This window comes from Acomys russatus, chromosome 32, assembly GCF_903995435.1.
Source record: "Acomys russatus chromosome 32, mAcoRus1.1, whole genome shotgun sequence".
Lineage (NCBI taxonomy): Eukaryota > Metazoa > Chordata > Mammalia > Rodentia > Muridae > Acomys > Acomys russatus.
In genome coordinates, this window is record NC_067168.1 from 31,905,883 (window position 1) to 31,921,041 (window position 15,159).

Sequence of the window (15,159 nt, forward strand, 5' to 3'; positions counted from 1 at the left end):
CTAGGAAGCCATTCTTACTGGGGGTTCTGCTAAATCCGACCTGAGAGGTAAAACAACTAACTTCCTTGTCTCTTCAGCAATAAACCTTAAATTTTCAGGTGAATGTATATCGAGGAGCTGAGCGCTTATTCTACCGAGGGGTAATGGGCTGTGGGGCCTGGCTGCCGGAGGTCCACCTTCATTACCTTTCCGGGTCCCCGGCTGGCGGTACCCAACCCTGCCTCCTCAGCTTGGAACTCCCTGCCTCGGCTAGCGTGGTTGTTTAACATCGTCGCCACGGAGACGGCGCAGGGGCTTCTGGGAAGCCGGGGTTTGGAGCCCAAGCCGACGGAAACACCCGGGACCCTGTGAGGCGCGGTGAAGAGAGGGGGACAAGGCGGTCGCGGCGAAATGAGTTTCCCTGAGGAGGCGGCCGCGACTGTGAGACCAATGCCTGAACCTTCTACACTAAGTTATCGCCACCAGGACCGAGAGCACTTCCGTCTCCAGGCAGCGCCTTCAGCTTCCCGAAGCCAGGCTTCCCAGTGACGTCATTCCCTGGTACTTCCTGTTTCCGGTCGAAGTCTTCAACTCACCTGCATGTTTTCACTGGGCTCCTAACGACTGCTGGTGAAGGGAGTAGGTCACCGCTGAGGAAGCAGCAGGTGGGTCGAGAGGGCCCGGGTGGCTTGGGACAGTAAGATCTGTGTCTGAGGAATTAGATCCTACCTTTTGCGCACCTTTGCCCTGACTAGCTCGCATTTGTTGAGCTACTCCTTACAAGGTCAGCTCATTAGCTTACAATGAGTTTGCAGAAGCCCTAAGACAGACCCGGGAAAGAAATGCCTGTTTAAAATTCAAAGTGCCGAGCTGTTGACCCAGATGAATCTGAAGTGAGGTAAAAATCAAGCGCAAAAAAGTAAGCAGATGCTAAAAAAAAAAAAAAAAAAAAAAAAAAAAAAAAAAAAAAAAATCAGGATGATGAATGTTTAGGTAGTATCCCCAAAAAAATCAAAATGCAAAAGTTCCAAGATTAAAAAACAAAGACAAGGCTGGTGATTGCGCCATGCCAAGTTATACTTGAAGCCTGAGGCGGGAAGGAAAACCAGTAATGCCAACCAATCCTATGAGTTATTAGCCAGATAGGCCAGAAGCAGGAGGACATAAAGAATCGTAAATGGGGTTGAAATTGGATAGCTGAGGTCCCAGAAGTGTAAAGCTGTAGGTTCTTCCTTCCCTCAAACTGCTGTCTAACGTCCCCCACACTCAGGACCTGATAAGAAGGGTCTACTTATCCATAGGAAGGAAACACTGAACCCTTATGTGTCCTACACTGTGATTTATGACATTGATGAGGGGTGTCGTTTTTATAGCTTAAGACTTTATGCCTTGACACTCAGTCTTGTAAAATGGAAACACAACTTCAGTAGCAAAATCCACAGGATTTCTGTATTGGTGGGACCCATAGTGTTCCTGTGAGGCCAAGAGTAGTGTCTGTCATTAACCAAAGATCAAACCCCATGAAATTTGTAGAGGAATGTTAACTCAGAATATGGCTGTTCTGGGAAGAGATCAAATCCAAAGATCTTCAAGGTCTATGTGATCTGGTTGGAATATAAACACACCTTTAATTCAGGAGACAGAGGCAAACAGATCTGAGTTCTAGGCCAGCCTGGTATAGAGCAAATATCAGGCAAAGAAAAGCTTAGGTCCAGGCGTGGTGGTACATGCTTTTAATCCCAAACTAAAGTAAAGCTTTTTTTTTTTTTTTTTTTGTAGAAGGGCAGCACCCATGTTTGAAAGTGATGTCTAATTGAGTGGCAGAAAAGATGATGAATCAGAAATATTTGACAGAATAGGATATGCCCAACTCTGAGGAGAAGAGAGATGAAAGGGAAGCTACTTAAGAGACAGTTTTCCAGAGACAAGAGGAATTTTCACCAGGACAGTAATGGAGAGATGAGTTGCAGAGAAAAAGAACTCAGGTTAAGAAAGAACATGCCAGAAAATGACAAGAAGCCATAAGATTAGAGCAGATTGCTGAGTTAGTTTGAGGCAAAGCAGAGCCAGATTAAATCAGTCAGCTGGGAGAGGAGTTTGAGCCAGAACAGCTGAGTTGAACCAGCCAGGCCAGAGCACGGAAAGAACTAGTAAGAGTGAGCTTATTCAGCAGTAAGTCTCAGAAGCTGAAAACATTCTAGGCCTAGGTTAGATTGTACAGAGTGTAGAAGCTTCCAGAACTAGGCCTAGGTTAGCAGAAGAAAGCAGTAAACCTCTAAGACAACAACTGAAACAGGTAAATAAAAGATAATTTTACAGAAACTATTTTTTGTCTTGTACCGCACAAGGAAAAATGGTCAGCTAGGTATGTTGACAGACCCAATACAGTCTGTTTAAAAAGCATGTGTTGTTTCCTGTTGAAACAATGATTTGGTGCCCTATAAGCACTGTATTAGGATTCTCTAGAGAAACAGAATGGATAGCAGTACTCTGTCTGTACGTGTACACACACACACACACACACACACACACACACACGGCATAACATCAGTGGTCCAACTGTTCCAGCAATCGCTGTCTCCCTACAAAAGTTTAAGAATCTCATCTGGTCTTCAGTATCCACCAGACTCAGGAAGAAGTAGGCTCTAATGCCTTGAAGGGATGAACAAAGAACAAGAGCTTCCTTTATCCGTGTCCTGCCATTAGGGCCTTCCACCTCTAATGAGCCAATCAAAAAAAAAAATCCATCACTGGTGTACCCAGAAGCTTGGGTCGTGGTAGATTCCAGATGTGGTCAAATTGGCAACCAAGAATAGCTATTAGAAGGACCATCAATTGAAGCTGGTTTTTATTGCTTCAGCAGGGAGTTCTGTCAGTCATCATGGGTATCCGGGGACTAATGAGTTTTGTGGAAGACTATAATAATGAATTCTTCACTGATTTGAAATTGCGGAACACCAAAATTATCATTGATGGCTATTCTCTTTTCCACCGGCTTTGCTTCAATTCAAACTTGGAGCTCAGGTACGGCGGGGACTACGATTTGTTTGCAGATGTTGTGCAGAAATTCTTTGAATCACTGTTTGCTTGTCATATTTGTCCATACGTTGTACTAGATGGAGGATGTGACATTTCAGATAAAAAGCTGACAACTCTGAAGGATCGGGCCAGGGAGAAGATCCAAGCAGCCCATTCCCTTTCTGTTGGTGGGGGTGGGAATGTGTGTCCCTTACTCACCCGAGAAGTGTTCATTCAGGTTTTGGTCAGGCTTAAGGTATGTTTTGTGCAGAGCTTCTCCGAAGCAGATCGGGACATTATGACACTTGCCAATCACTGGAACTGCCCTGTGCTATCATCAGACAGTGACTTTTGCATTTTTGACCTGAAAAGTGGATTCTGCCCTCTGAATAGCTTTCAGTGGCAAAATCTGAGCACTGTTAAGGATACGCAAGATTACTACATTCCCGCCAGATGCTTTTCCCTCGGCGCATTCTGCCATTACTTCAACAACATGAACAAAGCTCTGTTACCTCTCTTTGCGGTTCTGTGTGGAAATGACCATGTTAATCTGCCCATCATGGAGACATTCATAAATAAAGTGCGTCCCCCCTTTCCTTCTAAGGGGAGGAGATATCACCGGGTTCTGGGACTCCTAAACTGGTTGTCTCATTTTGATGACGCCACGGAAGCACTAGATAATGTTCTGAAGTATCTCCCCAAAAAGGATCGCAAAAATGTTAAGGAACTTGTCTGCTGTTCCATGGAGGAGTACCAGCAGTCCCGGGCAAAGCTGCACGACTTCTTCCGCTGTGGTACTTACGTCTGTACAGACGCTCTGAATCTGGGTTTACCAGAGTGGGTCCGAGCAGCTTTAGCCAAAGGCCAGCTACCACCCTTCATCAGTGATGCTTTGGTGCTGCGAAGGACCTTTCTTCACACACAGGTAGAAAATATGCAGCGGCCAAACGCCCACAGGGCGTCTCAGCCCATCCGCCAGATCATCTATGGTCTTCTGAATGCCTCATCACACCCAGAAGACACATCCCAGAAAGCACTGCCTTCTCAGCTTCTGGCTTTCAGTGAAGTGGAAAGGATTAGTACAAATATCAAAATATCAATTGTTTATGCAGAACAGCTGCTCAAGGATCATTCTGACTTGAGCAAATTGAATGAGGTGAGTTTGTAAAAATAAAATGCTTAGAAGTTTCTTTATAGATTATAAGTTGCCTTCATAGGTACAGTCTCTCTTAAAATAGCACACTGGTTGCCATCTTGCCCTTCCTATTGTATGTGAAAGCTAGAACTCCAGTATACTAGGTAATCTCTTAGCTAAGGTCAGTACTAACTCAAACCTAGCACATAGTGCTAAATATGCTACTTCCAGTGTTCTTCAGTAACCTGGCTCCTGTGCACTTTGTTCTATATTAATCTGAACTAGAATAGGGGTATATAGCTTTTAAAAAACAAAAAAGGAAAAATTCTCAACTGTAAAAGAGGTGTGCGCATAGGCGCTTGATATGAGAATAACAGCATCTTAGATTATCTCGGAGTTCAGTTAAGATTAGGGCTGATGAATCATCTAAAGGTTTTGTTTTTAATTACTGTTGACCTCTGTTTAGACTTTGGGGTTGTGGCATCATGGTGACTTGTTTAAATCGACCCCTAAAAGCATGACTTAGCTTACCTTGGTGTTGTTTAAGTCAAGGAAAAAAAATAATGTTCTCATGGATCCCAGTGTTGCTTTTGTTTTTATTAATATGTAAATCTATTAAGAATAGTGGCCAGGCACAGTGGTACACATCTGTAATCCCAGAGCCAGGCAGATCTCTGAGTTCTAGGCTAGCCTGGTCTATAAAGGACAGCCAAGGCTACACAGAGAAACCGTGCCTCAAACAAACAAACACTCCAAAACAATGGGTATTGCAACTGTTTTATAAATTAACTTACATTTAATTTGTATGTTTAATTGTGTAATCATGATAAACAGTTTCATATCCCAAGTGCTGAGATTAAAAGTGTGCACCACCACGCCTGACTGGGTTGTTTTGTTTTGTTTTGTTTTGTTTTTAGCTCCAACTAAATGTTCACTCTCAGACTCATAGGGTCATTGGTGCCAGCTTACGCAGGGATGAATAATTCACAAATGACTTTCTGCTAGGCAGTTTTCAGTTGTGCCATTTCATATAGTGCCATGTCTATTATGGTGCACACCATTTCTAACATAAGGACATATTTCTATTGCACATAGGTGGAATTGCTGGGCCCAATGAGGCACTGTGTTCAGCTCTTCCTGAACTGACCCCCTGAGAGTGGACCCCCTAACATCCCCACAAGCAGTAAGACAGTGCTTCTTCCTGTACTCTTGTCAGTGCTTGGTGTTTAGCCCAGGAAGCATTCTGGCTGATCTGTAGGCCGTCATCTTAGCCGTTTGGGTAGGCAATGTACATGTCTCTGATGACTTGCCTATGTTCATTAGTCATTATTTTGCCTATTTTCCTGGGATTTTTACCTACTGATCATTTGTCAATTAGCACTGTGGCCAGGGCCTCCTGTTCTGATTTTCACTGTAGTGTATTTTATTAAACAGTTTTAGTGTAGCCATTTTCATTTAAATTTATATTACTTACGGCTTCCTTTCTCTGATCTGCTTAGGAAAGTATTAGCTACTCCCAAGATCATGAAAACAATTACTTTTTTTTACATTACATCTACAGTCTGTCCAGAAGGAGCAGGATCCACGTGAAATAGGGATCAAGACTCTTTTCCCCCTAATAGTCCAGTGCAATCGATGAGATGTAGCATGCTGATTGTTTCCTGTGAGTGATAACGAAAGTGTTCTCAACACTTAGTTGTTTTCAAAGTAAGAGGAAATTTTCGTATACTTTGTACCACAGTGTATCATTTAGCTTGCCTTTGGCATGAGTTAATCAGTTCTGTATTTAGCTCAATGTCTTTAAGCCCTAATTAGCCCTTAATTCTAAATGACGCCAGGTGCAAATACACTTCCAGACACAAATGCAGGTTCAAGTGCAGAAGCCTTGGGATCATTCCTGCCTTTAACATGATGTAGGAATAATACTTCAGCTAGGTGACAGCTCATGATAGAGACTTTACATACTGGCTCATTTAATTCCCACCCAAACCAAATGGGGTAGTCACAAATGGGGTAGTCCCAAGTGGGCCTGGGAGCAGAGCAGATGGGACTGTAAGCAGAGTAGTTTCCCCTTTAAGGCACTAAGGGCTGATGAATTCAAGAAAACGTCTTGTGCACCTCCAACATGGAAGGCTCATTTTACAGATGATCAGACTAGAGAAACCCTCAGAAACTTGCCCAAAGTCACAGTTATTGAGGGCAGAATCTATGGTATCAAATCCTAGAACACTTTGTTCATCTAAGTTGTAACTGGAAGTTGAAATGTGTTTTACTTAAGGCGTGAGTCCTACGTCTACTAGGGGTTATTGCTATGCTATGAAGCACTAACTATAAGATTTATGACAATATTAAAAGACTGAAACTGTGTTTAGAGTCACTGTACTATTTAAAGACCTCAGACATGAATGACATAACTATTTTGTCAGTTAGGATGCATTTTGGTTTGGGTTAGCATCTCTTTTCATCTGTTTCTTCATCAGTCACTTTACTAACCACCTGTTAAATGCTAAGAATGTAGTCCACTGTCTAACCCTTTGGCAAGGAGGGAATTTCTCTAACTGCATAGAAACACAAGGAGTACAACTCTTTACTTAAATGTTTATAAAAAGTATGGCCTAAAGGTACTTTATGATTCCCAACATCTTGAGATTCATTTGAGTAAAATTCAACAAGCAGCTCAAAGCTCCCATAGCTGTTTACTTCTCAGCTTGAAGTCACTTCTCATGTAATTATAAGGGGAAGTGGGTGCACTGGGTGCACAAGAACAGGATAGGAAGTCACGGAGACGTTTCTGCCTACTTTGAATATATTTCTAACCCTTAAGCAGCCACATGCAACAGAGGGATTTGTAACTATTTTGTGGAGGTGATCAGTTTGTGCATCTGAGAAAAAGTGGTACCTCGTCTACACTAGCAAGTGGAGGCATGGTTCGTGTAGATCTTTGTAAAGTATGTGGGCTCTAGTTAAAATGCAAGTTCTTAGTCTCCCCTCAAAATACTGAATCAAGATTAAGGGGTACAATCTCAGGACTGAATTTCTAATACTTCCTGAGGAGTGTGTGTACTAAATGTATGCACTAACCCTTCAGAGAGAGGAGGCAGAGACACAAGAAAAGCTGTTTAGGGGGCATAGAGGGTACATTTCTTCAAAGAACCAAACATCATTTATTAATTTCCACAGCTGAATTAAATCTCATCATGCTACTAAAAATGCCCTAATTTGCAGACTATTTGACATTTTCAGCTCCCCCTGGCTAGGCGGCAGACGCTTCTGTTAGAAGCCCTGAAGGTCACGCAGATGGTCCTGGAGCCCATCCCTACTTTTCTGAAGTTGCCCATTGCTGTGACTTGTTACTGGCTGCAGTCCACAGAGGCCAAGGCAAAGCTCCATCATCTGCAGGCCTTACTGCTGGGGATGCTGAGGGGGCCCCTGCATGCCATCATCAACAGCCCTGGTAGGTTCTAGAACTCAAGGAATGCTTTGCCAAGTTGTATATAAACTGTACACCCTCAAGAATTTACACAAACAAAAACCAACCCCTATTACAACAGAACTTAGAATAAGGTGCCAAAATGTCCTTCACTGGTAAATACTCATAGTTCCATGTGCCAGGAGCTTGGCTGGCTTCAGGTACAGAGCTGGGATGTGCGTCACCAACTGTGCTCTGTGTCATTCTGCTGCCCCATCACTAACACAGCAGCAGCAGCAGCACAAGAAACCTACGTGCACTTTCCCAGAGAAGAAATGACTCAATATTTCCAGCCATAAGCATTCTTGCTCATATTGGTTTCTACCTTTAAGGCTATTACGTTTCTATTAATATGTAAGTAATAGAAAGAAAAGATTAAAACTTGTCTGTACTAGAGAAATAACCTGGGCAACTTCTGTGCATTTAAATATTGGGTAAAGTAAAGGAAGCATTGGAATATTTTAGTTTTTAAATGCAACTTTCTCCTTAAAAGACTATGAATACCATAAAGCTGTCACTGTATAACAGGTCTAACAGGGTATCTGTTAGCCACAGCTACGTGTGGCTATTTAAAGTTAAGTTCACATAGAAACCTGAGCCTTTGGTAGCAGCCACATTTCAAGCACTTGCCACCCTAGTGTGGACATGTGATACTGTGTACAGACACAAAACATTCTCATCATGGCAAGAGTTCTGAAGATAGTCCTACCTGGTGTATTCTATGAGTTTAAAAATGCAACAGCATGAACTCAAAGCATTCCAAATATTCAGGCTCGTCTGATAGTAGCTATCAGAGGGACCACTGGCATATGACAACCAACAGAAAACGAATGAGGCCCATGGCTTTCAGAACAGTTTGAAGCTATTTACAGAAATCCTCATAGCATGAGCCTATTAAGATTTTGTGTGAGTCCTATAGAAGGAGCATGTCTATTTGTTTTCTTTTAGGGAATGTGGACCCCGCACCCTGGCAGGCTCAGTGCCTTGCTTCCCGCTAATTGTGAAAGGTGGGCCTCCTTTTTATTCCTTTAAGTTGGTCCCAGTGTTATTTTATACACCTCTGCTCAAACAAACCCGTAGAAGCTGCATCTCCTCAGGTCGGTGCTTCTTGCCCCGTCTCTTATGGAAAGAAACAATGCAGTTGTCAAATTATTCATACTTTTCATTTTCCTCCTGTAAAACAGGCAAAATATGCTTTGAACCTATGAGCTGTCTTTAAACCAGTGTGCTACCCCATGGGGCTTTGGTGGAAGGAATAAGCAGTAAAGACAGTGAAGAGAATGGTGTTTAATGTCATATTTTCATAGACACAAATCCTAGAGAATTTACATGCGGACGTTGTTTAAGGCCAGGTACCATGCTGCAGGAGAGATTTTATTTCAAGGAAAAATCACTAGTTTGGGGTTGAATAATGTAATCAAGAAAAGGGACCTTCCATGTAAACAAGGCATTTATGAAACTAGAAGAGAAAAGCAACTAGTTTTCAAACTTACAGTCTTTGTGGGCTTTGACGTTGGTATGTAGGGAAACCGCAAACTGATGCAGTGTTTTTATAAATGCTGCCTTTGGGTTGTTTATCTAGGTAAGGAAGATCCACGGGTAGGTGGTGCCAAGACGTTGTATGAAGAATTACAACGGGTGGAGGTGCCCATGCGGCCGTGTACAAGACTGGATTTAGACACAGCTCATGTCTTCTGTCAGTGGCAATCCTGTCTCCAGATGGGGTTGTATCTCAACCAGCTACTGTCCACTCCTCTTCCAGAGCCAGACCTAACTCGGTAAGCACCATGAGAAACTTTAGTTCAGATGGGTGCACACAGAGTTTGAAGAGTTAAACAAGCCACTTTGAAAACAATGTTACTGGAGTCGATCTCAGAATACTATCATAATTGAAGCTTCTGGAAATGGAAAATATTTCCAGTTTCCATTGTACCTAATTTTCAAAGTCAGTTAGTAGGGTGTAACGAATTACCTCAACTCTTTTGGGTGTTTGAATTATCACTTCATAGGAACTTTTCTGCTGCTCTACCCTAGGCACGTCTTGTTACTGCAGTAACATGTATACATACCATTCGTATGTATGAACGAAGAAGGGTGCTGAGCCTGTAATACCAGAGTTTTTAACTCTGGAGTTTAAGCTGGGTGGGATAGCTGTGGGCCCGAGGAGAAGCAATAGTAATGTTGGGCTTAAGCATCCTGGTAATTATCCACCCAGGAGGTATTAGAAAGAAACTAAGATTCGAGAAGGCAGTGGCTAGGAAATGGAATTTGAGGTTATATGCATGCTTCATCTGTATGCCATGCATACTCTTCAAGGACACGTTTGCTTGTTGGTACTAGGGAAGCACTCTACCAACTGAGCTATAACCCCAGCCCTACTTTCATTAATGTTTTCTCTGGACCTCATATCTGAGCTAACACAAAACCCTCCACCAAGACTAATAAGCTGGCCTTTGTTTTGTTTTTTAATTTGATTAATCTGGGTCTCCCCACTGCCACCAAAGACAGGTTTATTTTATTTGGGCTCATAGTTTGAGGATACAGTCCATCGTGGTGGGGAAGGACAGCACACAGGAGACTGAGGCAGCTGGTCACATTGTATTCACAGTCAGGAAGCAGAAAGAGATGGCTATTTGTGTTCAGCCTCTCTTTTTTTATTAAATCCGTGACCCCCGTCCATGGGAATGGAGATGCCTACAGTTAGGGTGACTCTTCTGTCCTCACTTACACCTTCATGGAAAAGCTCATGGACACATCATGAGGTGTTCCATGGTGATTCTAAATCCCATTAAGTTGACAATTAAGATTAACTATCACACACAGTATCGTTAAACTGAGACCTATAAAAGTTAAGCAAGTTTCCTGAATCCGAAATCTACTTGATTGCAGCCTTAAGATTCTAATCCAAATCCATCTAAGATTAACACATGTATCCTTTATAAGCTCCTTCTGATTGATGTAAAAAATGGGTCTTACAAAATAAACTGTGTTTCTTGTTCTTCCGTTTTGTTCTTCCTCTGCTCTTTAACTTCTTTAGTCATGTGAGGCAGAGATAACCACAGTGCCAGATACAACACCAATCTTTTTGTATCTCCTGCTTGCTTGCGTTAGCAGGCTCCTCTCTGGGTACCACATGCCACAGTTCTCTCCACAACAAGAATAACAGTACCACTCATGTTTTTTTTCTAATATACTTTCTATAAGATGATAATTGCATCTCAGCATAAAGACTTCTCAAATATGGATTTCATACTCATTAAAATAAGGGCTGTACACTGATGGCCAGAGTACATTAGCTTGATCAGCTCTGGTCATGAGTCATTAAATTAGGGGTTCTAGTTAATCTCATTTTGTATTTGTGTAGTGGGGTTCTTATTCCAAATGAATGACCATACAAATGATGCCATTACAATTTTCTGATATTGTAATAATAAACTGTCTTTTTGGTTTACCAAGACCATTTTATGAAATTCTTTTTAACTACTAAGTTCCAGCAAGTAATGATAATGGTTACAAAGGAGCGGCAAGCTGGGTGTTTAGATACTTCTGTTGAGAACGTTCATCTTTGTTGCCCTACTGCACTTCGTTGATCCTTTCCAACCATGTTGTCTCCCACTGAACAGGTTGTACAGTGGAAGCCTGGTACATGGACTCTGCCAGCGACTGCTAGCATCCACTTCTGCAGAAAGCCTCCTGACCCTGTGTCCTGAGGCAAAGCACCTTTATGAACATCTGTTCAATGCCACAGGGTCATATGCCCCAGCTGAATTATTTTTACCAAAGGCTAAATCAAACTCAAAAAAAAGGAGGCAGAAGAAAAAGGTTGCCAGCCTAGGAACCACTTCAGACACCAGGCCCTGGTATGACAGAAGCAATCGGTTTGGGCTGTTAATGGTTGAAAGCTTGGAGGAGCACGTGGAGAACTCGGAGCTTAAATAAACTGTCTGTAGTACACGAGATTTGCAGTTACAACTTAAATTTTTTCCTTTTTTTCCCCCCTTGAAACTAATTTTTCTTCAGGACTAACCTATTATGGGATAAAGCTTACAAGAGATCATCTGAATTCTAAGGTTTTGTACTGTGCTTTTAATACAGCCTGATTTAAGAAATGTCTGCATCATTTGTTTACTTGTATGTGTGTTGGGGATGTGAGAGCCATGGTACTTGTATAGAAATCAGAGAGCAACTTGTGAGAGTTGGTTCTGATTCCACCATGTGGGCTCCAGAGAACAAACTTGGTTTAGAAGCAAGTACCTTTACCTTGCGAGCCATCTCACTGGCCTAGAAACACCTATATTTACTAAGCATGCTTTCACTCTTCATGGCTCTTCTCATAAAATAGTAATATTTTATAACCTTTCAGTTGCAATAGCATAGCCAACTATATAGTCATAAGACTTGTAATCCTACATAACAATTTCCCAGGAATCAGGAGACTGAGGCAGGAAGATTGAAGATTTGAGGCAATCTTGGGCAATATTCTCAGATTTGTTTTAAGAATCCAAAATATTTGAGGCGCTGTTCTAAAACTAGTAATGCTAACAGGTTTGTAAAGATGCTGGCTAGTTCCAAAGCTCGGGCAGACAAGAATAAGCAAATGGGATGAGGACACTGTGGCAAGTCTCAAAGTATAGTCTCCTTACACAGCTGAGGTTCCTCCTGCTCTGTCATCCAACCGGTATATTCCATCAGTAGTAATCTTAATGACAGCTGTAAGTTGCCAATGTGAGCCAGCCAATCTCTAGTTCTTAACAGTTGACATTTCTCTACACTAGGTAGACAAACACACTCAGAAAATAAAGTGGGCATCAGCCAATAAACAGATCTTCACATGCCTTCAAATGTTTCCAAAAATAATGGAATGCTATTTGTTCCTCAAATATTCCACCCTAAACACTAACTCCCATTTCAATATTTTAGGAGACCATTGTGCTCCTTAGGGGGGCAGTTTTGGTATCTCCAGACTGTATTTACTAAAAGGATCAAGAACAGAACAGTTCTGTGCATCCATGTTTGAGGAGAAACACCCTTTGCCCACAAATGGTAGGTCTAAAGTGTTCCCTTCTCTGGTTCTTGGACATAATGTGCAAATTGTGTCAGCCTAAGTGGCCCATTCCCTGGGTTCTCAACACCACTTTTCAAAACCACTGCCAACCTTGTATATGGTACAGCTCGCGCTCTCCGCCCTCCCCCTCTGTGTGTGTGTGTGTGTGTGTGTGTGTGTGCGTGTGTGCCCCTGCCCCCCCCCTCTCATTTTGGCAAATAACTGGCCTAATAGGCACCAAGATGGAAAGTATGGGTTACAGAGTTTAACTGAAATTCTTGTGAATATTATCAGTTGGCTTCTTTTTTCATTAAGATGGTTGTCACCTGTAGTCTCAGCACTCAGAAGGAAGGTTAACACAGGAAGGTTGTAAGCCAGCTTGAACTATATAGTGAATTTGGTTAGCCTGGGCTACACAGGGATATTTTCTCTAATTAATTAATTAAGTTAAATAAAGTTCCTCCTGAACAGCATTCTTTTGGCTTTTCTTTTTTAACTATTGATATCAGATGGGCAAGTCCCTTGAAATCAACCCTTACAGGAAAGGAAATAGCATCAGTAATGTCCATGTTCTCTCATTCCTTCTGAGAATTAAAAACTTCACCTACACAGGTATGTAAGTATGTATCAGAGGAGACGCCACAGGCGCTCCACAGAGTATCTAGCAAGCTTCACCAGACAGTAACGACATAACCTGACTCACAAGAGCCATATTTGCTTAAGCTGCTTGGGGAAAAGTACACAAAGAAAAGAATAAGAACATTTTATCAAGTCTGCCAAGTAAAGAGACCAGACTTGACTGCTGTGTACTGAGACACAAGTCACCAAGAGGCAACACTGAATCGGAGTTATATTAACTAAATAGAGCTTTTGGCCTGGCCCTTCTTTTCCACTCTATTCTGTTTTCTTTTGTTTGATTGGCCTTTTAAGATTTTTTTTTAAAAAATCAGATATAGGTGGCAATGAGAAAAACCTCATATAAGCAGGTTCTGGGGTGTTCCACACTTTCAAAATCTAGTAATGTGTTTTTAGCCAACCTGTGTTCTTTCAGATTCAGTTCTAGCAAATGAAATCTCACCTGAAACTTTGGACATGTCAATCTTCAGTTAGCAATTCAAATAACAAAAAGAGTTCTGGACAGCTAAGATGAGTAAATCTTGGGGTAAAACTGGAGGAAAAAAAAAATCATTTACTGTAATAGAAACATGCTCTGTATTTAGTGGTAGTAAAATTATATTTGATATGTATTTTGTGCAAGTTCTTTTCAGTCACTAAGACCTTGGAAGTTTATTCATCTGTAAATATAACCTCTGGCCTTTTCCAGGCCAGTTAGTCATGAAAAAAAGGACTCAAGTGTGCCTTAGTATTTCAACTTGAATTTTTAATTTTAATTTTTAATCTAAATTAATTATAATTTTAGGAGACAAAGACCTTTATTACCTTTCCCTCCTTTGTGCATAAAACAGTCAGTTACTACATCTCCGTTGCTCTGCCTGTGAAATGAAATTGCTACACTCCAAATAACTGTACAAAGTCAAAATAATGTGCCTACAAGCGTTTAGTACCCATACAAATAAGCCATGCCTGGCAGTAAAATGTGATCAGTAGCCACTACTGTTACGTCTGGACATGCAAAGCAAGAACAAAGCACTACACAAAAGGTGGATGTAAAGCACCAGACAAGGGCCCATGAGACAAGGGTCGTCAGAGCTAAGGGCAGAATCCGCCAAGGCAGCCAAGATCAGATACGGCTGAGAAGAGAAGGCCAAGAGTGAGAATGCTATAGGAAGTTAAGAGTTGTCATGTTGGGGGCTGGAGAGATGGCTCAGTGGTTAAGAGCACTGCCTGCAAAGGACCCAGGTTCAATTCCCAGCACCCACATGGCAACTCACAACTGTCTGTAACTCCAAGATCTGACACTCTCACACCAATGCATATAAATTAAAATTAAATAAAAAATATTTTTTAAAAAGTCATGTTGAAGTCGTAATAGAAATAATGCTGAAAGATGTAATGTAGATTATCTACGTTAGTAGATACATTTGCTTTGAAAAGCTGTGGGTACAAGATTGAGGATACAGCTCAGCTGAAAGCCCAGGGATCAGTTCAATTTCCAGAGCCCCACCCGCTTTTTTTTCCCCCCTCCTTAAAGCTGGCATCCTTGTAATCCTTCTTGCTTGGCCTCAAAAGGTAGACATTGCAAAGGAGGAGGTAAAATCTAGGGACAGGAACATCCCCAAACCTACATTTGTAATGACTACAGGCCTTCTAGCACCCAGACTTACACATGTTTCCAAGAAACAAATCCAGCCTGGGGAGATGGCTCAGTGGGAAAAGTACTTGGTGCACATGTGTGAAGACCTAAGTTTGGATGCCCAGAACCCATGTGAAACCTGGGCATGGCTACACACAGTTGTAACCCTAGTACTCAGAGGGTAAAGGCAGGTGGATCCTAGGGCTAGCTAGTGAACTCTAGCCCAGTTAGAGAACCTGTCTAAAACAAAAAAGATGGAG

General features: G+C 41.9%; 1 protein-coding gene across 4 annotated transcripts; it reads left to right on the forward strand.

The window, feature by feature from the left end:
* The first annotated feature begins 68 nt into the window (after positions 1-68).
* Positions 69-11,803, forward strand: Aste1 (asteroid homolog 1). Of its 4 annotated transcripts, none has more exons than XM_051140457.1 (5): positions 69-644; positions 2,843-4,153; positions 7,376-7,586; positions 9,184-9,379; positions 11,225-11,801. In XM_051140457.1, exons 2-5 carry the CDS (start codon positions 2,861-2,863, stop codon positions 11,538-11,540), a joined length of 2,016 nt encoding a protein of 671 aa, XP_050996414.1. In that variant the 5' UTR covers positions 69-644; positions 2,843-2,860; the 3' UTR covers positions 11,541-11,801. The 4 variants fall into 4 exon arrangements, with proteins under 4 accessions (XP_050996414.1, XP_050996413.1, XP_050996416.1 ...); XM_051140456.1 differs by having other exon boundaries at positions 71-644; positions 2,840-4,153; positions 11,225-11,800; XM_051140459.1 differs by lacking the exon at positions 69-644 and having other exon boundaries at positions 2,855-3,003; positions 3,269-4,153; positions 11,225-11,798.
* Positions 11,804-15,159: the final 3,356 nt, after the last annotated feature.

Excerpts from the sequence above, each read along its gene's own strand:
- Aste1 (XM_051140457.1), top strand. The coding sequence starts at position 2,861 with ATGGGTATCCGGGGACTAATGAGTTTTGTGGAAGACTATAATAATGAA. Across the intron at positions 4,154-7,375 it reads ACTTGAGCAAATTGAATGAG|CTCCCCCTGGCTAGGCGGCA; the intron begins GTGAGTTTGTAA and ends TGACATTTTCAG. Across the intron at positions 9,380-11,224 it reads CCAGAGCCAGACCTAACTCG|GTTGTACAGTGGAAGCCTGG; the intron begins GTAAGCACCATG and ends CCCACTGAACAG.